Here is a 26,108-nt window from a genome sequence, read left to right as displayed (position 1 = left end):
GGGGGGGCACGGAGGCTGCTCCACACCCGCAGCGTCCCTACGGCACCTCCCTGCACCCGCTGCCGCCCGCGGCGTCCCGAGGGGGCATCGCCGCCCTCTCCCTGTGGGGCCGCCCCCGCCCGAGCGCTCGGGCGGGCCCGGGGCCGCTGCCGGGCGCGCACCCGCCCGGGCGCGCGGGCGGCCCCGGTGCCGCTGCCGGGCGCGCCCCCGCCGGGGCGCTCGGGCGGGCCCGGTGCCGCTGCCGGGCGCGCCCCCGCGGGGGCGCTCGGGCGGGCCCGGTGCCGCCCCGGGGCGGGGCGGAGGCGGTGGCCCCTCCCATGGTGCCCCGCGCGCGGCAGAGCCCCGCGCATGCGCACAGCGCCGCCGGCTCCCAGCTCAGCGCAAGATGGCGGCGGGCGCGTCGGACCCACTGGAGGAGATGCTGCTCTTCTCCGAGGAGGTGGACGAGAAGGCGCTCAGCGACCTGGTGGGATCCCTGGAATCGCAGCTGGCCGGCGGCCGCGGCCCCGCCGAGCCGCCCCCGCCCAGGACCTCCGCCCCGTCCCAGCAGCCGCAGCCGCAGCAGGGGAGCCTGGCGGGGGACAGCAGCCCCGGCCGGCAGCAGCACGGCCGCCCCGCGCCCCCTCCCGCGCCCGGGGCAGGGGGGGGGGGGGGGTGCCCCGGCAGCGCGGGGAGCCGAGCCCCCGCCCAGGGGCCCCTCTCGTCCCCGTCTCCCCCGGCGGCGGCGGCAGCAGCGGCGGCGGGGAGGGGAGCGAGTGTAAACAGTAGTAGTGTGCAGCAATCACATGGAGCGGCTCCCGGCGGCGGCAGCCCCGCCGCTCCCGCCCCGCCGCAGCCCCCCGCCCCTGCCCAGCCTGTCAACAACCATGTGGCCGCTGCCGCCGCCGCCGCGCGGGACGCGGGGAGCCCCGGCCCCAGCCCGCCCGCCGCCGAAGGCGCGCCCGGGGCCGCGGGGGGCGGCGGGACCCCGGCCGGGGGCGGCGGGGCGGGGGGGGCGGCCGAGGGCGCCGCCGCTGCCCCCGCGCCGCGCCCCGGCGAGGCGGCGCCCAACGGGGAGGGCGCGGGGGCCCGGGCGGCGGCGGTGCCGCCCGTCAGCGGGCACGGCGGGGTCGCCGCCGCGCAGCCCCAGCCCGCGCCCGGCGCGCTGCCCGCGATCACCGCGCTCGGCTCCTCCGCCAGCCCCGCGCCCGCACCTCCGGCCCCGGGCTCGGCCCCGCCGGCCCCCGCGGCCCCCGCCGCGCCCAAGCCCGCGGTCACCGCCAAGGCGGGCGCTGCCCTGCCCGCCGCCCCTCAGGCCGTGTCGCCGCGGCCGGCGCTGGGCGCTGCCCCCCGGATCGTGGCCCCGCAGCTGATCGTGCGGCCGCCGCCGCAGACCACCATCCAGCTGCCGCCCGGCTTCACCATCCCGCCCGGTAAGTGCTGCGCAGCGCTCCCGGCATCGCCGCTCGCTCTAACCTTGTCTTGGCCGAGGACTTGTCTTTCCTCCAAAGCTGTCGCGTCCCCGCTGCTCGACGTGCTGGAAACCAAAGAAGAGTCACCTATCTGAGGGCACCGTGTGAGGAACAGGCTGCCGCTAATTAGGGTGTAACTGGTACGGCTAATGCAGAGTAATTGCAGCTGTTGTTGAGTGAGTTACTGGTTTCGTCCTGGGGAGAGCGGCAGGCGCGGTGAGTTACCCTGTGATGATGTTGGACACCGGATAAGAAGCTGGAGTGGTAGCTAAGAATAACTTTATATGTATTTTATATGTACTTTATATGTACATTTATGTGTACTTTATGATAGTCCTGAAAAGTTTTTCTGCTTGAAAGAATTTTTTCCGCTGTGAACCAGGTGGTGTAAATGCGTGTAACCTAAAATTTATAATTGCAGTAATTGTGATGATGTTGTGTGAGAGTAGTCTCCACATCATCAGATTGTATTTCCTATTCTGAAGCAATTATGCCCTCTTTTTACTCCTTTAAGTTTCTTAACTTTAATTAGTAAAAATTTAAGTTCATCAAGGTTGTTAGCTAACCAAACCATCATCCCTTCATCCTCGTGATTCCTACTCTTAACCTGTATATTGTTCTATCTGAGGGGTGCTGTGGTCCCCTACTTAGATTTTCATGTTGCAACATCTTAGGTATCTTCACGTCTTCTTGATTTAGAAGCGGATTTAATATTTAAGATAATTTTTTTTTCTGTTAATATTAGTAGCATGTTAAGATGTGGACCTGCTGATGTAGTCTGAAATAAGTGAGTTCTTCCAACTTATTTTTTTAAATATTTGATATTTATTAGCTAAATGGAGTGGCAATGTGATGGTGTAGATGTTTGCTTCTAAGTGGACTTTTAGTAGTTGTGGCTCTAGATTATGAAAACTCCTCCAGAGTCTGATGCTCCAAACAATTTTGAATCTTGGTGGTTTCATGAAGACCCAACTAACTTGAAACAGATAAGTTGCTGTTCAGACTGTGTGCCTGTAGCCTTTGCCTCCCTTTGTTAATCTGTTGAAGATTACTCTATGCAGATGATAATGTGCAGATGATAACTTTGCACACAGTTTCTGAAGTTCATTGTGTCAATACTTTGATCTGTTACTTTCAAAGAGGAGAGGGAAAACTGAGCCTTGAACAGTCTGATCCAGGATTTAGGAAATGCTATGGAAATAGTACACCAGAAAATTTTAATTCAAATTTGATTTTACTACAATATAGTTGGAAGTCTATTAAATTTGCATAAATGGGAGGGTAGTATGTTCTAAAAGAAAGTTACTCGGAAAATGCAACATTATTTTTGAGTTTTTAACTTGGTGAATGATCTATAATCTGAAACTCCCATATAGCAAACTTCTATATAAAATAGAAATTTAGAATCACTTTCTGGGAACAGGTCATTTTAGCAGATAATGCTCATAAGTTGTGTATTTCATCTTTATGTGACTGACAGGAAGGTAAAATTAATCTCATCATTTAACTGGATTCTAACTTGTACCAGCTGCTCAATAACAGGAATTTGTAGTCCTCCAAACTGAATTAAAATATGATGTTAACACATGGGTATTTATTCATTTGTAGTAGTAATTGTGTCTGCAACTTTGATTGAGACTCTGTGGCACATGTTGCAATTCATTTGTCCTTTCCACTCAGTTTTTCTCTATTCAGAATTAGGTTTAGAAAATGGGAAGATAAATTAAGAACACACCTGTGAATCTGTGTAATGCAAATAGAACATGTATTTTTTAATGTGTGGTAGGCATTATCCTATGAGGATTTTTATATAAGGTTCACAACGTGATCAGAAAAGTGATAACCCATTTGGCCGGTTGGCGTATTGGGGTGTCCAGATGGTTTAGCAATGGCATATGCCAAATATATCATCTGCTTGCAGGATTTTCTGCGAATATAAACTGGGGCTTGGTGTTTAAATGGCTAATGGACCTTAAAAGTTACCTTTTAGATGAGTTTTTAATGAGTTTCTTTCAACTTTTTAATTTTTAAATTACTCTTGGCTTTGAAAGAGAATTATTATTATGGCTTTTGGATGTGGTCCTTGCTGTAGCTCTGTATGCCTGTTACTTTAAACTTTGATTTTCATGAATCTTTAGTTTCTAGTGGCAGAAATTTGCCTTCTGTTTGTGTTTGTAGCAGGAAGGGTTGGCTGGGAGCACCCAGTGCCGTGAGTGAGGGCTTTTATGTGTGCTGCAGTTCTCTCAGGTGTTCATCCCACAACTGGGATTTGGTTTTTCCATGTTAGACTGAAAGAAAGACTTCCTTGCTATAGGGTTCTGAAATTTGTTATAATAGTGTTTGAATTTCTTTATCCTCAGGGTACGTTGCAAACTGTGCCCCTTTAGCAAGGCTTTGGGGTTTTTTCCCTGGAAAATTAACAATTAGAATTGGATGTAAGCTTTTACCTTTAGAATTGGATATAAGATTTTACCTTCTTCATTTTCCTTTGAAGAGTTAAAAAAGTATATGAAGCAATTTGCACATAGAGATAAGTTGCAGGAACAGTGTCTACTGACCCTGTTACCAGCAGATTAAAAGTGGCTTCATAGGTTTTTAGTTTTTGATTCTCTAGTAGTTGCAGACAAAATGTTTTTCTGTTTGTTTGACCTGTTGTATCCTATCTAGGTTAAACTATTAAAATGTATTCTGGAACTACCTTGGAAATTCTTTTTATTAATCTGTCTGGAGAACTGCTTCTTAGTTCTGAGTGAACTGTAGGAAGAACATTACATGCTTTGCAATGACCTTGAATGTTTGAATCTCCAAGATCCATGGACCAGCTTAGCCATTGTCTCCCCTTTTCTGACCTGCTGACTGCAAAACTTTGGGCACAGCTTGATGGCAATAGCCCTGTTGTGTAGAAGGCCTCTATTTGTGAGGAGCTTTACAAGAAAATAGTCAGAATAAAATACCATTTACTTCTGGAAAGTGTTAGAAAGCACTTGCCAATCTTCTAAAATTGCTGCGCTGTTTCATTGTGTGATACGTGAGGGATCCTGTTGGTTCTGTGGGCCTGACATTGTTTATTGTTGATGTTTAAACCACAGGTAGTGCCTCCCAAAGTGGTGATGGTGGGTACCAAATAGATTAATCTGTTAATGCTCAATGTTAAGTAAATCTCAAATATTGTATACTCAGAAGTGTGTCAGGCCTAATATTTGCATGTACTCATAAGATGTTGTTTAGTAAAGCTCTTGGGTCGTTGTCTCTGGTATGCACATATTTAATTGTGTTCTCAGCAGCTGTGTTGTCCTTAAAGTTTACTTTTAATGAGTATTTATTTCTAATTTGGTTCTCCTGACCCTGACTAGACTGCTAGAATTCACTGTCCCCCAAACTCTCAAGTGGCTGCTTTTTCCATCACTGCTTTCCATAAACTGCAGTTACTTAAATTCCAAACTGAATTGGGTCTGCTAGTGGGAGCTCCTTTTCTCCTTTGAAATAAAATCTCATGTTACATGAGAATGAAAAAATAATGTACAGTGCTATACATTAATTTTGCTCCGCATATCTGGTTAGATAGTTCTTTATGTTACTCTTGCTGTTATTTGCTGTGTAGTGACTTTTCCTTGCCCTCGCCAGGGATGGTGCTGGTGCGCACGGACACTGGACAGCTCGTGATGGTGCCCCAGCAGGCCCTGGCACAGGCTCAGATGCAGGCTCAGGTGCAGACACAGGGACAGGGTCCTGCCAACATGTCACCCAGGCTTTCTGTGCCCACAACTGGCCCTGTTTTTCGCCTGTCAACAGCTCAGGTATGTCTGGCTTGACTTCACTTTGGTTCGTTATATCTTACCCATTATGACCTCATATGTCTCTGCAACTGCGCTTTCCTCCCCTTTTTGTTGTGAAAACAGGAAATACTTATTCAAATGTAGTTAATTTTATGAGGCCTAGGATTTTTTTTTTTTAATATAAGGAAAAAATCTGCTTTAGAGAGTCTCTTAAGACTGTTCAGACTGAGAAATGATTGGAGGCTACAAAGCTCAGTCTGGATTGTGTACCGCTGGTTTAATAAGTGTCCCTTGCTGTTCTGAATCACAAGCATTCAGCATGCTGAATCCCAGGATAGCTAATTTCACTGGACATTAGAAAAGAGAAAGCCAATCACATTCTATCCAAGGATTTGCAATAATTTTTAAGTAACTTTTAAAATATACTTTATTCAAAAGAAAGATTTGATTCTTGTAATTCGCCTCTGGGTGTGATCTGTCTACACTGAAAGTTTTGCCCGTGTTGTGAGTACATTTCCCTTTTTCTAGAGGTTGATAAGATAGAGTGCTTTCCTTCCTCAAACTCATCAGTGGATTGTGTTGATTTGAACTTGAAGCTAATTTATTTTTTGGAGTGAATGTGGGGTGCTCTTGTGTTTTTTATTTTCGTGTTTTGTTTCTGTGTTGTTGTTTTTTTGTTTTTAATTTCTTTGAAGGCTGCATTGGTTTAAAACTTTGTAGAGAGACAATTTAGCTTTGGGCTATTGAGGGCTAGAACTGAGCTATTTTACTAAAATGTGTGCACAGACATTGTAGGATGTTAGACTGCTGTGCCATAGTAATAAGAGATGGAGTTTAAGGTAGTTTTGGCTAAGGTCTGTGTTTACAGAAGAGATAAGTAATTCTGTGTGGAAAGATGAAAAAGGTACCTTTACAACTTTTTAGTTGTTGTAGAAGTTGCTTGAAATAAGTTCAACAGGTATTTCCCAATATTTATAATTTCATTGCTTTTCCTTTATATGCTTTATGTATCACACCATATTTATAGTCTAAAATATTTTTAATTCAAAACTGAAAACAGTGATAAACATTTCAGAAGAGAAGGAAGCTGGAATAAATTTGGAGAATTGAAAACAGTAACATGAGGCAATGTATAAACCACAGCCAACTACATTCTAGCCAAGTAGAATGTAAGTTTTAGAAGTGAGTGTACCTAGGAAGAGTGGAGCTCAGTGTCAGAAAAGACATAAATGAAAGCCTGGAAACACTTGGAAAAATTCTGTGTTCTTATAAGAGGGGTAGGTGCAGTATTGGATGAAATTTGTTAAAGAGCTCTTTGCAGAAAAGGCAGCCATATAATGTTTAAATTTGGGCTATCTGGAAAAATAAGACTTGTAGAAACCTTCCGAGAGAAATGTATTCCAGGACAAATAAAGACAGATAAGCCTGTGTTCATTAACAGATTTTTTTTTTTTTTTTAACTAGTTTGATAAGAACGAAATTGCAGGCAGTTCCTGAATTTGTACATCTGTCTTTGGTTGTTGGGGGCTTTCTTTGTGAATAAGTGCAGTAACTTCTTTAGTAGTTACTACAAGCAGATGTTCTAGCAACAGCTCCTGAGACAAGTGTGTAGTGTAAATGCAAAACAGGTGTATGGTGGAACTGTCCCAACAATAGGATCTGTCTGTTTCAGATATTTTTCTTCCATACTGCTAGTTTTTTATGTGGCCAGCATACTGAATTAAAATTCAGCATGGAAGCATTCATAATAGATATTAACAAATTGTTTGTAATTTGATGACTTCTGAGGAATAACCTTTACTGCATATGGAATCTAAGGAAATGTGCAGAAATGTAGACCCCCTGCTTGGCTCTGGGTTCAGTCTGGGGTTTGGATCCCAAAGTCAGCCTTAAGATGTGTGCTCAGCAAATGTAGATCATGTTGATCTCAGACAGCTGCTCTCTACTTTTATAAAGCAGTAAATGTTGCAGAAGGAGTATAATCCTACTTGATGGATTTATATAAAAATAAACCTGTGAGGATACTGCATGTTCAAGTGTTTGTAGAGTCAGCTGAAGTCTGGAGGAGTTCAGGTATTTGGAAGTTGTGTTTTTTGTACAGGGTTCTGCCCAAATACCCCACTTTACCCTGCCTAGTGCTAACACACTGGCTCGGAATAGAGGAAGCCAGCAAGGCCTTAGGGATGATCAATATCTTGCAAGATGCAAAAATTTAATTATTTTAGTGATTAGAGTCATGATATTGTAGCTTGTCAGGAGTAATTTAATTTGAAAGTCTTAGTGATAGCTGCCCAAACTGTACTGCATCATTTCTGTATTTGTTGTAATTAACAGGGTTAAGAAATAATTAATATTTCCCTTGGGAAATTTACATTGAACTTCCCTGACTCTGCATTTGATCTTCTTTCATTGTGACATGCTTATGTTTTATATATGTTTGACCTTAGAGTGTTCTCTAAAAATAGTGGTTGACAGCCTTTTAAAACAAGATTGTAAAGATATAAATTCTAAAGGTTTATCTAATCAGAACTAGACACAAAGCCTTTATTTGATGAGGTGGATGGTTCATAACCAGGGACTGCTCATTGGTTTTACAGATGAAATGTTCAATGATAAATATTATGCTAAAGTTTTAGAAATGTGAGTTATTTGTTTGAGTAGTCGTTATAATTAGTCAATTCAGGGATCAAGTTCTAAAATAAAGGAAATTGTGTGTACTGAAGAACATTTTTTTCAGGGAATTTTTAATTAAGCTGTTTTCTTTCAGAATCTCTTTCTGGTGGTCAGAAAGCTGAATGCAGTGAATTAAAATTTCCAGAAGAAGTTTTAAATTAATAAAAAATAATGTTCTAGTTTTTTATGTATATAGAGTATGAATATTCAAGAGTCATGGGGTCCAGTGTCACAGAAACACAGAAAAATTCTGGTGCCAGTAGCTCAAGACAGACAGAATATAAACATTAATTGCCTAAATCCTGCAAAGTGTTTTGTGAGATGGATGAACGTGGCAGTCTATGGAGTTTTAACCTTTCATTCTGATATTAGTGGGATGGTTGGTATTTTACTGTGCAGAACTCAACTTAATTAGTGTATCTTTATTCAGTTATTTTAAGATAGCTTTATTTGGATTAAAATGCAGAGTGCTTTAAATTTGTAGAGCTTAGCATTGTATTTTAGTCATTGAGTTTGCATTTTACCCTTCTTTTACCTATGCAGAAAGTCAGCACAGGTGGGAATTTGCAGTCTGCCATAAGGATTCTAGGAAATAATACCTTATGAAGAATGTATCAGAAAAAGACATGGCTTTCATACTTTATGGGTGTTATGGTTGCTGTTCTGCAGACTTTCCTAATTTTTAGCCTGTGTCAAGTGTCACAAATTACTCAGCTAAGTGATTGTTCTCAGTGTTCATTTGTTTATACACTTCAAATAATTATTGTGATGAGAGAGTCTGTTGTGAGCTATACAGCTAGATGTAAAATACATGATATTAAATAACATGCCAAAGAAATTGCAAAAGCTGGCAGTTACTTCTGGCAACTCATTAGGAAGTGTTGAAAGTGCTAACTGGAGACCATAAAATAGATTAGGAATTACATTTTTTAAAACTAGAAGAAAGAGTGTCTGAAAAACTACCAAGTGTTCATCTAAATTTGAAAGCTCTTTGGTTTTCTCCCCTTGACAACTGTGTAATTTCTCCACTGTCAAAAAAGGAGGGAAAAATAAGGCAATGTTTTAAATGTTGTAAAATAAGATCAGCTTGGTCACTGCATACAGAGCTGTTCAGATTCTGAACCATTTCTGCAGCCTGGGTACTACAGCAAGACTTTCCTTTCTGTACCCAGGACTGTCATTTGCTCACAGATTCTTTTGGAGGAAAACGAACCAGGTTTTCCCTGAAAACTCCTCTAGCTTCAGCAGCTGGACTGATATCAGGACAGTATGTGAGGAAGGAGCCACCTTTCTCTGGGAACAATGGAAGCTGCTAAGATAAGGAAAGTGTAGTGTGTTTCCTCTGAGGAATTTGTGAAAGGGCTTGAGTAAAGGCTTTCCTTAAAGGCAGTGGCACTGTCCTTGCATATTCTGTAGTTGAAGGTTCAGAAATTAAATACCTGTACACAGCAGTACTCACCCTTGTAGGGAATTGATAGAGCCGCCTCTCTTTCCTTCCCAAGTTTAAAAAAAGGTGTATTTGGATTGCGGTGCCAAACACGAGAGTTCAGAAAGACTAATATCCATAACTTCCCATTGATCCCACATTGCTGTGTCCTGTGGGTGTGCAGTGAATTCCAGCCCCTCCATGGTGAATGCTTCAGCTGGGCAGTCAAGGCACAGGATTGAGTTGCATAGCAGACTTCAGTCTGATGTTTCTTATTCTTTGCTTGGATTTGCTATTTAAGTTGCTTGACTTCTGCTGTTTATAGAATCTAGCTTTTTGCAGCTTTCAGGAGTAGAGGCAGATGTACAGCTTTGGGTACACCTTTGTGTTAGATTCTTGGGAGAGGCAAATCCATTTTGAAAGGGAGACTTGGGTTCTTCTTGACTCTTAGCTGGGGTAATCTTCGATTAGACAGTTATGCTTCTCTTAATTACTACGGTGTAAAGCATGAATAAAATCTGATTGTTTCCATTCTTAGTGGGATTCTGGAAATCTGGTAAATGGGGTAAGCACAAAGCTTGTAGGGAAGTCAGTTTGGGATCAGTTTAGGACAGAGCTTGAAGGTGCTGGAGCTGGGACACATGTCCCAGGAGGATGGACAGTGTCTGCAGCACAGCCACCACAGAGCAGCAGCAAAACACATCCAGTCCAAAGAGTCAGAACCTGAAATAGCAGCAGTACAGAGAGCAGGGACTGGGAGAAGTACCTGTAACAGAAAGGTGCATTTGATATTTTAATGAACTTTTCCATTTACAGTCTTTCTGGTATCTTTAAAGTATTCAAGAAAAACACGAGTAAGTGCAATTGTACCAAATAAGTTTTGATTTAGTTTAAATTACAAGATTGTATAGGATTGTAATGGGGACTTTAATGGTTGGACTCACTGACCTTTGTGACCTTTTCCAACCTAAATGAATATACCACTCCTAGCTGCAGTTTTTCTCTGGTGTTTTGTTTTGTTTAGAGAAAAAGAGCAAAATATTAAGGTATATTAAAAGTATTTCTCATACTAGTGCAGCTACAAGAGGCTTCTTTTTTCTTTTCTTTTTTTTTTTTTTTTTAAGTTGGTATCTCAGGGTTTACATGGAAATACTTGGTCTTCCCTGAGTATTATAATAATCTTTGGATGCATTAAAAAGTGCAAGTTTGTTGTACAGTGAAAGTGATAATGTGCTTCTTTTGAAAAACATGATTTGCATGTTTTTGACTTATATGTGCATAATTTCAATTTAACTATTTTCTATTTGTGATTTTAATTTCCTTTTACTTTTTGGTGGACATTAATTTTAGCTGAATATTAATAAATTTTTAATGTTGCCAAAATTTAATCAGCTTTAGAATATTAAGGTATAGGATTTTTAGGAAACAAGCTATAATTTGTTGGAACTTATATTGATCTTAGAAGAATTCTGCTCTGAATTCTTGTATTATGAGCAGCTCAAACAGGGTGGGTTTGCTTACCCATATTCTTCAGAGATAATAAGTAAATTTGGAAGTCTTCTAAAACTGATTATTAGATTGCATTAAATATTTGCATCCATATCTTGTTTTGAATCTTAGACTTGTGAAATTGTGAAAAATAGGGAGGTGCTGCCATCTAGTTTTCCTTTGCTGTGTTTCTTTTGTTTATCTGAATTCTTAATTTGTACACTTTATGGATTTTCATGCCTTTGATGTATTTTTTTCACTGGCTTTCAGTGTTGTAATACCCAGGAGGGCTTAGATTCATAACCAAGTAGCAAAAAATGCTGCTTATTTCAAATTATCTTTAATTGCAATTATTTTATGTTAGTTACAAAACTAAAGTGCTGCTGTAAATTAAGACTATAAGTGAATTTCATACAGGAAAGACCAATGTTAGCTTGGCCTGTAATATTTTATTTTGCAATATCTGTTGTAGGAACTTCAAAGCAGGTGAAAGAGTGTATATTGGAATTTTCATGGGACTGCTACTGAAAATGGATTCAGAGTTTTTGTTTTCAAGTTTGACTCAAAATGTGTTTTCCATTATTAAGCTTTTTTTTTTTTATATTAGTGATCGGAAAAGGCAGTTAGGTGTGAAGTTTGATGATTTAGTGTTTTGTTTTCATTGTCTAAACAGTCTGATATAGATGTTTTTTTTAAGAAAATGACAGTTTTTCTAGCTTTGTTTTTTCTTGCTTAAGGCATTTTTCTAACTTCTGCTCTTCAGAATCTGAAGTTTACATCATGAACTTTACTCTTTTATTTTTTGAGTTTCGATACTCACTTTCTGTTACGTTTCATTTTACCATCTGTTTTTAAAATGAAAACAAAAAAAATAAGTTTTTGGAGGGTGTGCCAAGTGCTGCATCCCCTGCTGTGGCTGTGTTTTTGCTGCAGAACATGATCTGAGCAGCAGCAACAGCTCAGGCTGTGCCTTCACTTGATGCTGAGGGCAGTCTGAGCTTGGCTGATGGTTCCCAAGCTGCTGTTCTTGCTGAAGCAAAACCTTTCAAATCTGAGTTGGGCTGGTCATACACTTATGCCTGGGTTTTCAGCGTTGTTTATATTTTTATGGCAGCTTTGGTATTTTTTTCCCCACTTATTTTTTATTATTGACTCTTGTTTTTCTTTCTGTTGTTCACATTTTTTCTGCTTTTTGGATAAATACTTGTTTTAGTCTGCAGAAATTTTAAGCAAATAGTTAAATCTTTGTTGTTGCTAAGATGCACTGCCATTATCACCAGATAAACTATTCCATACTATTCATTTTGTATAGATGGTTTTTGGGCTTCTTTGCAGTGTTCTGGAGAATACATTTGGGGTGGTAGGGCAGGTGGGTTGGGAGGTCAGGAAGAAATGTGTGGTCTTTACTGTGCTTTAATCACAAAACTGTTTTCCTTCTTTTCCTTCACCATGAGTTGTTCTTTTCTGTATAAGGACACAATAGGTTTTCAGTACTTACAAATGATACTGTTTACATTTTTGTAGCATTAACACAGCTCTAAAACTTAGAAAACACTCAAATGTCAATAAGGCTGTAAATTTAAACGTGCAAAGATTAGGAAGTGCTATAAAGGAGGTTCCTGAGCAATGTCACAGTGGCTCCCATGCACATATGCATTATGCTGCATGACCATATACTACTGTTATTTTTAATTTCTACAGTGTATAAGCTGGACAGTCCTAATTAATGAAGGTTTGTATAATATTTTTTTCTCCACTGTTTAGTGGGTTGATTTAGGCTTACTTGCTGCCCCTCTCTGCAGTGGAATTAATAACCAAGCGGTTTTTTTGTGAAGCTTATCCCTATAACAATTTTCTCAACAATGCAGTTAAGGGGATTACTAGCCTCCTTTTGTAAGTAGGAAATGGAGCCTAATTGTCTCTATTTTAAATATGAAATGAAAAATGCTGATTAATTTTTTGTGTGCAGTTTGACTTCATTCCCTTTGGTTGCAGCCATGTCCACTCATGGTCAGAAACTCCATGTTGCAAGTTGGGCACTCATAAATACATTGCATTAGAGTATTGATTACAATGGATTATCTGTGTTTGCAGGCAGCACTAAGCCCCGGAGACAGGAGTAGAATCCAACTGAAGTGACAAAATTCAGCTGTTTTTTATTCACCAGATATTTTGGATGGAACTTAGTGATTGCAGGAGGACCAGCCACTTCACCAGAGCTTGAGAAAGTACTTTGATAAATATTTGCTTCAGCAATAGGGGTTTTGGACTTAGAACCCCTGGTTTCTGAAGGTTTTCCCTTGTGGTCCCAAACTACTCTGCCTGTCCTGTGTAATTACTCCCAGTCCTGTGTCCTCCTGCCCTATTATCCCAAGAGAGACATTGGGCACATGAGGAACAGAGCAGCATCTCCCTGCTCTGGGTTCTGATGCTCCACTCAGTGACACTGTGATGGCAGTGAAGTTCTGTCTCTGCTGTCTGACCTGTTAGAGATTCTGTTTCCAGTAATTTTCTGTAATTTTGTGTGAATATCAGGCTGTTAAAGGGATACTTTAGGTCAGTTTCACTGTATTTTTACTAGGCTGAGAAAAATCAAATCTCTGATAAAAAGTTTCTCTGCATCTGACACTTAAGTGCCTGTTCATATGACCTGTAGCCAGAGGAATTGAGAGGCAGTCAGTCAATGTGTCAAGTTTCTCCATGAACTCTTCAGGAGTTTAAGTCTTGGGAAGCAGAGTTTGCTAGTGGGGAGTGTTATGATGGATTAATAGCAATTTGGGCTACAGCCATGCCTGGAGGAAAGGTTGTATGAGTTAGTTACTGAAAAATTATGTGGTAGTTGACCATGGCTGGACACCAGGTACCCACCAGAGCCTCTCCATCCCTGCCTTTCCTCAGCTGGCCAAGGAGAGAAAATGTAAGGGAAGTCTCGTGAGTCAGGAGAGAGATGCCTCACCAGTTACTGACACAGCAAAACAGGTGTGACTGGGGGGAATTAATTCAATCAAATCAGAGTAGGATAATGGCAAATAAAAACTAAACCTTAAAACCCTTCTCCTCACCCCTCCTTTCCTCCTGGGTTTAACTTTACTCCCAGCTTTCTCCACCTCCCCCAGTGGTGCAGGGGGACGGGGAATGGGGGCTGTGCTCAGCTCATCCCAGGTTGTCTCTGCTGCTCCTTCCTCCTCAGGGGAAGGGCTCCTCACACTCTTCCTGTGCTCCAGTGTGGGGTCCTTCCCACAGGAGACAGTGAGCTCCATGAGCTGCTCCAGCCTGGTCCATCCCATGGGCTGCAGTCAGTCCTTCAGGAGCTGCTCCAGCCTGGTCCATCCCATGGGCTGCAGTCAGTCCTTCAGGAGCTGCTCCAGCCTGGTCCTTCCCATGGGCTGCAGTCAGTCCTTCAGGAGCTGCTCCAGCCTGGTCCATCCCATGGGCTGCAGTCAGTCCTTCAGGAGCTGCTCCAGCCTGGTCCATCCCATGGGCTGCAGTCAGTCCTTCAGGAGCTGCTCCAGCCTGGTCCTTTCCTTGGGCTGCAGTCAGTCCTTCAGGAGCTGCTCCAGCCTGGTCCTTTCCTTGGGCTGCAGTCAGTCCTTCAGGAGCTGCTCCAGCCTGGTCCATCCCATGGGCTGCAGTCAGTCCTTCAGGAGCTGCTCTGGGTCCCTGTGGGGTCACAGGTCCTGCCAGCAAACCAAAGCTGTTCCAGCTTGGGCTCCTCTCTCCACAGGTCCTGCCAGGAGCTGCTCCAGTGTGGGGTTCTGGGGGTCACAACCTCCTTCAGGCACCCCCTGCTCCCTTGTGGGGCTCTCCAGGGCTGCAGGGGGGTCTCTGATCCATCCTGGAGCCCGTGGGCTGCAGGAGCACAGCTGCCTCTGCCCAGGCTGGGGGAACCTGAGCTCCAGCTCCTGGAGCAGCTCCTGCCCCTCATGCCCTGCCCTGGGGGTTTGCAGAGCTGCTCCTCTCACACATCCTCACTCCTCTCACCAGCTGCAATTCCAGGGGGATTTCTCCCCTTTCCTAAAGGCTCCCCAGAGGTGCTGCCACTGTCACCCATGGGCCCAGCCTTGGCTGGGGCCGGTCCATCCTGGAGCCGTCTGGAATTGGCTCTGCTGGACACAGGGGGAAGCTTCTGGCAGCTCCTCACAAAGCCACCCCAGAACTAAAGCCTGGCCATGCCAGCCCAGTGCAAGTGAGCTCCCAGATTTGACCTTTAGATTATGCTTCTGCCAGTGTCTGTGATCCCACTTCAGTTTTCTCTTTGTTACAGTGCCCTCAATTGTTTGAGGCATCTCAGATGGCATCTTAGCATGGTCTTTTGAATCTGTAAGAAGTCTTATAGATTAATGATTAGAAATAAAATTGAATTTCATTTCAGATTTTTCAAATTTAAATCTAAACTTAAAGATCTTCTGAAAATTGAGTTTTGCACATCACTTAGTGAAGCCGTGTATTGGAAGATTTAAAGAGGTGTCACAGTCTCTATTGTGAAAAACTTGGCTTTTGTGTTAGTGTTTGTTCAAATGCTACTGAGGTATTTTCTTCTTTTTGGTTGATAGTGGCGAAGTTTATTGAAAGGAATGATAATGAAAAAAGTATGGAACTTACTTGTCAAAAGTGAGCTCTAATGCAGAGCCTGTGCTGCTGGTACCTGAAGGGTTGGTCAGTAGGTGGTTCTGTAGTACAAAATACAAGTGAATCTCAAACCTGCTCCCAGGGATTTGCACACTAACTCTCTGGCAGTTTGATTGTGAATACTCAATGCAGTCTCTAAAACTGGTGCAGTCCTGCCTTGGCAGTGAGACATAATCTTTGGCTGTTTTGACTGTTTTCTCTGTATTCAAGGTACTTGCTTTTTCAGAGGCAGCCTTGTGTATTCCTTGAGGTACAGAGCCAGCTTGTTTGTTCACGGCGGGTACAGTGGATTCTCTCCCAAGCTTTGCCTCCCTATTCACGTGCCCAGAGCTCTGGGGAGAAGGAAAGTGGAGATGTTGTTTAAGGAGTGAATTTAGGGGACACAGAGTATTTCTGCACTGTGAACAATTCCAATGTGCTCTGACTGCCTCAGTGGAAGTGACTTGTTGCACCCTGAAATCAGAGTCACTTGTGTTTACCTGTGTGACCTGGGCAGGCAGAACAAACCTTGGGACACCCCCCTCCCAGGCTGTCCCTCCTGCAATCCTCCTTTCCCGTGTAACACTGTGCTGTGCTCTCCTTGGGAGGACAGAGCCAGCTCAGGTCTGGGTGTAGATGCATCCTCAGTGTCCCCGTGGGCTCCTGGCAGTAGCAGGATATTGACTGTGCTCATTCATGGTCTGCCTTCCTCCTGTCATGTCTGAGTACAGGGCAAAAGGCTCTTCGGTGCTACTTCCATGTATTTAGGGAATGTAAAAACATCTGATTTATCTAATAAAAAATACTAGTTACATTTAAAAATGTATTTCTTTCTAACTCTTCTGTTAATTTCAGAATTTAATAGCATCATACCAAACCTCAGCAGCTTTTCCTTAAAGAACATCATAAATTCTTTTAGATTATTGCAGTAGGAACTTGACACATTGGGTTACGATTTTTTGTTGAAATAATGTTGATAATATTTGTTTTCTTTTTGCCTTATTTCTCATGAGATCTGTTTACAAGTTTCCTTCCATGGAGAGCACAGCTTTTTCTTTCAGAATAATTTTTATCAGTTCTCAAAGTGTTCATGTTTGGAATCCTTCAAGTGTCTTCTGGCAACTTGTAGCTGTCACTTGAAGATCATTTCCATGATACTTAAGAATTTCTTCAGGCTACTTCCTTGTTATGTTTCTCACCCCCTTATTTCATACTTAGCTTTTTAACCTTTCTGAGTTTTGGAACAGCATTAGTAAACCATTGCATTGCTTTGTTTGCAGTTCTCTGGTGGTGAGGGATTTCTTCATATCCAGCACATTAGTAGATTTTACTGCCATTTTCTACCAAAGGCTTTTGTCACTATTGGTTTTTAAAACCAAGGGTGAATTTAGTCTTCAAGTTTCACAGTTTGCTGCTGAGGTCTGGAACATTGGAATACATTGTTAGTTGGGTATTATTAGTGAAAATTCATGTTTTAATTATGTGCAGTTTTCAGGTATGTTCCTGTGATGAATAATGGGCATTTATTAGCTGAGGAAAATTCTCTAGCTTGCAGTCTCACTCTGTGTTTGTGGATTTCTGGCTGCAGGTCTTGCCTGGAAGCAAGTAGCTGCCAGAAGTGCCCCTGGTTATCTGCTTTTTTCCCAGATCCTCACTTCTGGAAGCCCAGACTGATAAGGGGGCAAATACCACAGGCATGTCTTGTTCTTAGGCTGGAAACTGATTATAAGCAAGTGAACAAGATACAAAATATTTATATTTTAAATGCAGCACTCATCAGGTAGATACAATTTAATTCAACCAGTATTTTAAAATACTTGGTCATTTTTATAATGAAGAAGGTGTAGGGTGTTTAAAACAGAAAAAGCTTATGTGGTCCATCTTCCAAAAAACCTGACAATTCTGCCTCTTCATGATGATGCTGTTTATTGTCTCTAGGCTGTCTCAGGATGGAATGTATCCCTAGTCAAGATTTTAAAAATCTTGAAGGCTATACAAACAAAAAAAGGGGTTTGTTCAGATGTCAGGTAGATTTATTTGATTTGTTTTCTTTCCTCCTTTTTTTCCCCAAGTATAGAAGATTGATATCCAGTAGATGGTGTTGCTGGAATGATTTGTAAGCAATGCTTGGGGCTTTGAATGCCTGCCTGGGCTTCTGTTCCTTTTGGAAATATTTTAGAGTACACTAGATATTCTTTGGAGAAGTATTTTATGTAGGTTTAGTAGACAATGTAAGAATCTAAAATAAGAAGTTCTTTATAAAATTGAAGTTTTAGAGACATATGAAATAAAATTTAAATCAAGGAAAACTATTTTTATCTTGTGAGAAACAACATCAGCCATGATTTATTACTCTATCCACTTAGAAAATTTGTCTTTTTCAAGTGTGTGAGTGCAAATCTTAATAAATGCAAGTTATAAGACACCAGTGTGGCCTCCATTTTTAGTAATGTGTGATCCTTATTTTGTCATAATTGCCATATTGTGTGATGCATTTTGTTTATGATGGTATTTACATTCCTGCAAAATTAAATAAATTCTCTGGAGACATTTTTTAATTCCTAAATCTTGTCCTTTTGTAAGATGGCAAGAGATTTCAGTCTTGCAATGAAAGTAAATCATAAAATCAGTAATGTGTTTGCTAAATTTTCCTGAGCTATAGAATGTGCCACTGACTCAAAGGCTGTAGGTCAGTCATTTTCCTTTGTCTGCATTTCACGTTGCAGTTGCTGTTTGGGTACAGAGCCTGTGTTCTATGACAAAGGTTCTCCCAATGCTTAGATTTCATTTCTCTTCAAGTTAATTTGTATATAATTCAATATCAAATTATTTTAAGAATATTTTTCTGCTTTCTAAATTTTCCATTCATATTAATTTTCATTAAAAAAAAGCACTAGAACAGGCCTGTAAATATCAAGAGGACCAATATGTGTTACTGGCAGTGATAAACTCAAATATTGATGAGTACTGACACGTAAATATTACAACTAAATTAATGCATCAATGTAACATCAATTTTTTTGCAGGTCACATTTGTTTATTCTAATCTTTTCCATATAGCTTTTAGGAGAAATGTAACGAGTAATGGCTTTTAGGAGAAATGCTGCAAACCTGTCATTGAACTTGGGAAAGCTAATTTTTCCAGTATTTGTGAATATATATACACACACACATATACACATAATATTATATATATAAATATATGTTATATGTTATTATATCATAATATCTATTATTATATTATTATACAATTATATTTCATATATTATATAATTATAATATAGAATATATTTATATATAATATTATGTGTATATATTTGTGTGTATATATATTCACACACATACACATATATAAATATATATTATATATAATTATATAATATATAAAATATAATAGTATAATAACATAATAGATATTATGATATAATAATATATGATATAGTATATATTATATTATATAGTAAATATATAGTATAATATATTATTATATAGTACAAATATATATTTTTATTATATTATATCATATAAATAATATAATGTATATATAATATACTATATTATATAGTATATAACCTAGCACATTACTAGGTTTGATATTTTTTTTGCAGTATTGATTTTGATTATACTTGTAATGACTATTATTAAAAAGCCTTGGAGATCAAGTTACTCAGGAGCAATGAAGTAAAATGTTTGTTTTTGCTCTGTCAGCAGCCAGCGTCCGTGGGCACGTCCGGCGTGCGCCTGGGCCTCCCCGTGCAGGCCAAGGTGGTGCCATCCACGGCTGCGCCCGCCAGCGCCGCGGCCACGCTGCCAGGAGGGGCTGTGCTGGCACATCCCACGGTCAGTCTGGGGCTGGGAACTGTGCTGGGAGGACAAGGAAGGGAGATTTAGGGTGGGCACATGGAGGAAATTGTTCCCTGGCACAGGGTGCCCAGAGCAGCTGTGGCTGCCCTTGGATCCCTGGCAGTGCCCAAGGCCAGGCTGGACATTGGGGCTTGGAGCAGCCTGGGACAGTGGGACTGGATAAGCTTAAAGTTCCTTTCCAACCCAAACCATTCTTTGGTTTTTTGAAAGTGAAAATTAATATTTATTTTTTTTTCAATGTAAAATATTTATAGGTATCAGTAGCTACGACGAGCGCTCAAAATTTGTTCAAGACAACAGTGGCAACTGGAAGTTCAGGTTCTCAGCAGGCTGCAGTGCTCAGTGGTGGACAGAGCCAGGGCTCTGCTCAGCCCCAGGGCCAGCCCCGGCTGCCGCTGCCCCCGCACACGGCAGCGCAGGTCCCGGCACAGCCCCTGGTCATCCCCAGCTCTCCTGTGCCTGGAACCACGGTTGTATCACAGGCAAGTGTGGAAACTGTGGAAACATTGTTTTCTTAGTACTTTAGGAAGTCCTCGGGTGTATTCAGGAGCTGGAAGGGCTTTTTCTTGGGGCAAGCATGTATCCCCTGATGGAACAAATTCTGGCAGACAGGAAAACCCTTCCTCTGGTTTTGGCTAAGTGGGATACAAATTCTGAGACAGAGGAAAAACACTTATGGGTCTGCTTTTTGTGGCACTAGCGAAAGAACTATTCTGTTCCTGTAGCTGGAACAGTCAGGCCTTTGGTCTGTGGACTTCATGATTATCCTGTTGCTGGGCCTTTGGTTACACTGAAGTGTGATGTTTCTGTCTCTTGGAGCAATTGTGCCATATAAAAATACTGGCTTGTTGTACTGCTAATGAAAAAAAGATTAGATAGGATGATGTTTGAAGACTTATTTCTAATTTGATTTTACTGCTGTAGCTGCTTTGTACAAAAACATACTGAATCAATAATTTAACAAATTAAGATAGCTTGGGGGACATTTGTACATTGTCTGTTGGGCATCTCAAAGGGGAATGCATCTCCAGCAAATTGTTGTGTTACTTCTCATATTTAAGGTTATTTGTACCAAAGCAGACTGTAAAATATAGAATATATTTATTTCATTGATTTTTGTTGTTATTTGCGAACTATGATGTTCAGTTACTGAAAGAAGATAAGAAAGTCTCAGGTAACAAGCAGTAATAGCAAAACATATTTCATGTATGGCCTGTCTGAATTAGAAAAAATTCATCATTTTCCTTATTTGTAGTGGTCAGAGCATGCATTGATTGTGATGGAAAAATAGCATGGAGCTAATTCTTGTTTTCTTTGGTTTCTGCAGGAAATGCAAGAGAATGTGAAAAAATGTAAAAACTTTTTAGCTACCCTTATAAAACTTGCTTCTCATAATTCACCATCTCCAGAAACGTCCCGCAATGTGAAAGCTCTGGTTCAAGATTTGTTGGTAAATTTTTAGTTACCTTTTATTTTGTCAGTTATCTAGTAAACTTCTTATTTATGGATGCTGAAAACCAATGCTTTGATCTTAACTGTTCTTTTGGCTGTAATGAAAGGGGTTGGGTTTCATCAAAATGCAATATTCTGTATGTTACATATATTAAAAAATTTGTTAAAGGCAGACTGTGTCTTGGCTTTTGAAAAGGGAAATGCAGGAAAGAATTTAGTAGGCAGTTTTCAAAGCCACTCTTGTTTTGATGGGTAATATTTTGGTTGTTTCTTTAGTAAAACACAGGATTTTTCCTTGAGGATTCATTAAGGTTTTTTTTCTCCAAACCTTGGTCTTCTCTGAAACAAGAAGCTCTTAATTTTTGAAGCACAGAAGGACTGTAGATACAATCCCTTCACAATGTGCTTTAGAGTTTCTAGGACTGAAGGAAAAGTATTTTCCTGAGCTGCTGGTTTGCAGCTGTTACGCAGACAGATGCCCCTGCATGGAGCCTTGGTGGCACAGGGATTTCCAGAGGTAAAGCTGTCTTGGACTCCTTGGGGCCAGAAAAAGGCTGGACTTGCTGCAGTCTCCCGTGCAACAGGTGCTGCAGTGAATTGTATAAATGAGCTGCAGACACAGGTTACTGTGGAGCTGGGAAAAGTCAAGCTTCTGAAAAGAAATGTAATACAGTCTATGAAAAACTTGGATTTAAAAGTAGTTGTTAGACATTTCTTTGAACTCATTGCCAGAGAAATCTGTGTATTTTAGACAAGCCTAAGACCTAAGTGTGAGCCATTCAACAATCATATTCAATGATTCTAGTGAAAACTTGTTCTAACTTTTACAAACATGAAAAGAGTAAATAAGTAAAGGTAACTACTTATAGTATTTTAAAGAAGACATCAACACACATATATAATAAATATATTTATTGAAGCTTGTTTTGGTTTAGTTTTTCTCTGTTCTGTGTCAGTCAGGAAGGCTAATTAATGTTTATATTACAACCTGATCTTGTAACTAATGATATTCTAGAAGAATCATAAAATGCATCCAAGTTAGAATTCTCTTAAATTACTACTATATAAATGACTGATTATATATATGTTTGTAAGTGTGTATTTTGTGAGTATACATACAAATTCATAGAAGAGAAAATTTTATATCTACTTATAAGCATGCTTTTTAGGTATGGCCATACTTTACATATATAGTTTTATATATATGGATTATACAAGTTAAATTGTACCAGCAGAATTGGTTTTGGAATTATTATAAAGGCTGACAAATTTAATATTTGTACGGTTACGTCAACAACCTGTTGTTGTTTTCCTTTAATTTTAAAGAAAGAAATCACTGTGTAAATGTTACCAAGACAGTGGAGTCCCAAAAGAGACTTGAGTCTTTCTGGGGCTTCATTTTGTCTTAGGCTGTGCATCCCCAAGGGAACTGTCTGAATTTTGAGTGGTAAGTTACGAGTTTGAATTAGAGTTTGGCAGAAGGACCTTAGAGAGGATTTAAGGGATTTCAGCTCAGAAAGTTTTTCATATGGTAGCCTGTTTAGCTAGAGAGATATGTGCATATAGTAGCTGGGAAAGAGGCAAGCAAACAACTGAACTGAGATGTTGATGCGTTTTTTTTTTCTCTTCACCCTGAAGGATGCAAAAATTGATCCAGAAGAATTTACAGGCCGCCTTCAAACAGAACTCAAATCATCTCCTCAGCCATATCTTGTACCTTTCCTTAAGGTAATGTGAACATTGTTTGGATAAATCTATTTCAGTGCAAAATGTCATTACATTAAGTGTAAGACATAGAAGATGCTTTTTAAATAGTGTTATCTTCACTGGTCCAGAGCAGGGATACACTTCCTTACTTCTAAATGGTGCCCATTTCTGCCAGGATCTTCCTGGCTGCAAGTTCTGTGCAGGCTCCACGTGTGTCAGGCCAGGCAGGTGCTGCTCACAGAGAAATAGGGACTTCCCAAAGGAGGGACACCTCGTGGATCTGGGACCTTGGCTGAGTTTTACCAAAATGTGTTTGTTCCAGAGCTGATCTGGAGTTCACAGCTCGAGTAGCCCTGGTCTAGAACATTGCAGTAATTAGATTTTACAAAAAACCAAAAAAAAACCAACCAGTTACTCCCTCATTTTGAAACTGTCCATTGGCTATTCTGTAGTGATCCTTTACTTTTAGAATAAATAGACTTTTCTGTGGTAGTGGGTGATTTTTTGTGAAGAAGAAAAACATTCACATTTCAAAGAGTCACAAGTTATTTTTACAGAATGCTTCAGGTAATTTAATAAGCTGAAATTTAAGAAGTTTCCGTAGTTTGGAATAAGTTTCATAAGTTTGAATTTGATACGTTTCCATACTGTTTTCCTGATCTATGTTTGGGTCATTGACAACTCTCAATCCACGTATAACAATGATTATGAAAAACTAAACTGGATAAAGTGTTGATTACACGATTCTGCTTCTAATCTGGAGCTAATCAACAGTAGAATTTCTGATATAACAAATTGATTTATGGTGGGGTCCTAAGTTAATATATGTGGGGGTAAATTTAACTTTTATTGGTTCTGTAAATTAGCTACAATAACTTCCATATGCAGGATTATATACAAACATGAAAAGCATGTTTAAGTTTCCAACAAAACCACAAATATTACAGTAAAAGTATTTTTGGTCTAGTTCAAAACTCTGTTTGGGGGAGATTTTCTCTCTGTTCTCTTACTGCAACTTTGCTTCAGAACTTCTGCTCCTTGTTTTTCAAGTTATCATTAACTCTTGTTTGTGGCTTTTACTGCAGTCACTTCTAGCATCATGATAAGTTTTGATTTATTTTCTTTCTTTGAAGTCCTTTCTGGGCAACAGGCATTAAGTTTTTAAATCAATATTAGAAGTTTAGAAAGAACTGTAGCTTGGGCTAAGCACTTGCATTGTACAGCTGCCTGGGGGAGCACTTCAAAAGAACACTTCTGCCACTTAAAAAGTAAAAAGTTTGTTCATGAAGGTACAGTACAGCCTTTTAGAAGTATGTTTTCCTTGAAATAGTATGAGCATGGGGCTTACAGAAGTACACTTTCCTAGTCCACTCACAATACATTACTTCAGAAATAAGACAATAAAGAGCTGCTGTAGGGCACCGAGAGTGAGATCATCTGGTTCTAGGTACTGGAGGGGGAGGTGTGTTAGGGGGACTAAACTGATGCAGCTTGCCGGGAGTAGGGTTCTTCCATGGCTCTGCCTTTTCTGCATCCATTTCTTGCCCTTCCAAAGACCTAAGCTACCTAGATAGTCTTGAGAAGAAGAGTGTTACATTTTTCTGCTACAGTGGAATTAAGGGCATGTGAAAATTTACAGGGTTGCTAAATCCAAATGGAAAGCTTTTTAAAAACTGAACTTTCTCTTACAAAATATATTCAATCTTAGTTGATGAGCAGGCAGTTTATAAAATTGGAAAGAAAGATACATTATTTTAATTATGTTTACAGCAAATTTCAAAATGCTTTTGGTCAATCTGCTAAGTTTGATATTTCATAAACTTTCTTCTGTTTTTAGAAAAGTCTACCTGCACTGAGACAATCTTTACTGAATAGTCAACATTTGGTTTTGCAAGGACAGCCGTCTCAGCAGTCACTCCAACAGACCAAGCCCTCACAAGTTATACCTCAATCTGCCTCGGGAAGCATTTCCTCTGTTGTCACGACGCAGACAATAGGAATAAGGCAACCAAACAACATTTGCACAGTCTCTGTATCAAATACAGTGCAGCCTCCTCAGGTTAAGGTGGTACAGTCAAATCAGAGTTCTCAACTGGTAGGTACTCTGTAGTATAAAAGAGGATTTCTTGATGAACTGTATAGCAGTTTTCAATGTCACTTTCATTGCAGCTTGTTTGGGAAAATTCTTTTTTGTTTGTATCATATTCTGTGGTATGTGGTAGTACCTCATTTTCTGTCATTTCACATTTATGCTCAACCATTACTTCAGATAAGATTATTAACATAAATTTAAGGAAGTGCACTCTTGGTCTTTTTGTCTGCAGTAGAGTGATTGTTGTATGAGCACAGTGGAATTTGAGGGAATTACAAATGTAGAACAGAAAGGTTTCCAAAATTTACAGGCAAGAGTATAATGTTCAGTGTCATTAGGTATGCTGCTTTGCTTTAAAATTAACTCTCTCATTTTAAACTCTTAGGCACATAGTTATAAAATCTTGTAAAAGAATAGCTGTGCTGTACCAGGATGTTTTGTTTAGCAGTAATGCCGTTCTCTGTTACTCACTGAGCTGTGTCTTTGTTGTGCATAGTGAAGTATTAAGTGCTTAGAGTCATTAATTTCGAAGGCACTCTCAGTAAGGCAGCTGTACAGCCAGGTAGCTACTGAGAGCGTGGTGACTTTATCCTGCTCTTACACAGGGTCTTTTGTGTGTGTGTCTTTGCATTGTAATTAAAAGGTGTTAAGGATTTTTACAAGGCCTTGAGTTTATACAGGCTTTACTACCCTTTGTGAGAGTTTCCTTGTCTCTGGTTTCTGCGTATGTGTGAGTAAAGTACTTCACTTTCAGGTTTCAAAATTATATAGAGAGGTTCCAGAACATGTATCAAGTTGATAAAAATTTATATTACCAAGGTAGATAATTGCAAATGTGATAATGCAAAACCTTACGGTGATCTATCCTCGAGTTTATAAACTCTATAAAGCATATAAATAATTTGTAAGGTGTATGGAGAAAACTTCTTTTGCTTTAATTTAAAAGTAGCAGTGCACAGTCTGAAAATATCTGAGCTGTGTCTTGAACCTTACAAGGTTACCTTTCTACTGGTTAAAATATGAACTTTAAAATAAAATTAATAGAATTTAATAATCCTTTAGTGAGCATAGTTTTAAAGAACATCTTAAGTGGTTAGATTTCTGACTTTGTCACACAAGACAGTTGGGTGTTTTTCACCTTAATTCAGCTGCTTCAATGAAAGTCCAGCCACTTGCATTCTTTCTTTTTCTCGGATGGCTTCTCCCCACCGTGTTTGGATTGTTGTATTAATTAGAAAAGCGTTCCTCACTTTTTTCCTCAAGTTTCCTACTTTTTGTGACATCTCTTTGATTTGTCCATGTTTCATGACTGAATGGACAACAGCTTTGGCTATTTCTTCTAGACAGAAGAGCAGAAACTGGTGATAATTGCAGGCAGTAGGTGGAAAAATTGCTTCCTGTCCCAGGTTAAGGAAATTTCTGCCTGCAGCTGACAGATTGCTTACAGGTAGAAATGTCCATGGCCAGTAAGTCTGGCCTTGCCTCATTCCACAGCCTAAGGCTAACCTGCTGCCATGTAACCTGGCTTTTTCCAGTGTTGTGCGGCCCTTGAGTGCTCCTGTACCCACTAG

The 26,108-nt window shown here is 40.7% G+C and overlaps 1 protein-coding gene across 2 annotated transcripts in view; it reads left to right on the top strand.

Moving 5' to 3' along the window:
- Positions 1-349: 349 nt before the first annotated feature.
- The window catches only part of LOC102107979 (transcription initiation factor TFIID subunit 4-like), a 145,169-nt gene continuing 119,410 nt past the window's right edge, over positions 350-26,108 (top strand). The window contains exons 1-8 of one of the 2 annotated variants that reach the window (XM_088062160.1): positions 386-1,086; positions 1,180-1,412; positions 5,076-5,248; positions 19,131-19,262; positions 19,541-19,768; positions 20,614-20,736; positions 22,377-22,466; positions 24,283-24,540. In XM_088062160.1, coding sequence (XP_087918286.1) covers positions 386-1,086; positions 1,180-1,412; positions 5,076-5,248; positions 19,131-19,262; positions 19,541-19,768; positions 20,614-20,736; positions 22,377-22,466; positions 24,283-24,540 — 1,938 coding nt within the window. Of the gene's footprint in view, positions 1,413-5,075; positions 5,249-19,130; positions 19,263-19,540; positions 19,769-20,613; positions 20,737-22,376; positions 22,467-24,282; positions 24,541-26,108 lie in introns of both variants that reach the window. The other variant, XM_088062161.1, reaches the window with a different exon arrangement.

The sequence above is a fragment of the Pseudopodoces humilis genome, chromosome 14 (genome assembly GCF_049639895.1).
Source record: "Pseudopodoces humilis isolate 2021_Gansu_Grassland_sample_001 chromosome 14, ASM4963989v1, whole genome shotgun sequence".
Taxonomy (NCBI): domain Eukaryota; kingdom Metazoa; phylum Chordata; class Aves; order Passeriformes; family Paridae; genus Pseudopodoces; species Pseudopodoces humilis.
Note: the sequence above shows the minus strand (reverse complement) of the source record. Positions and strands in the feature narration are given on the sequence as shown.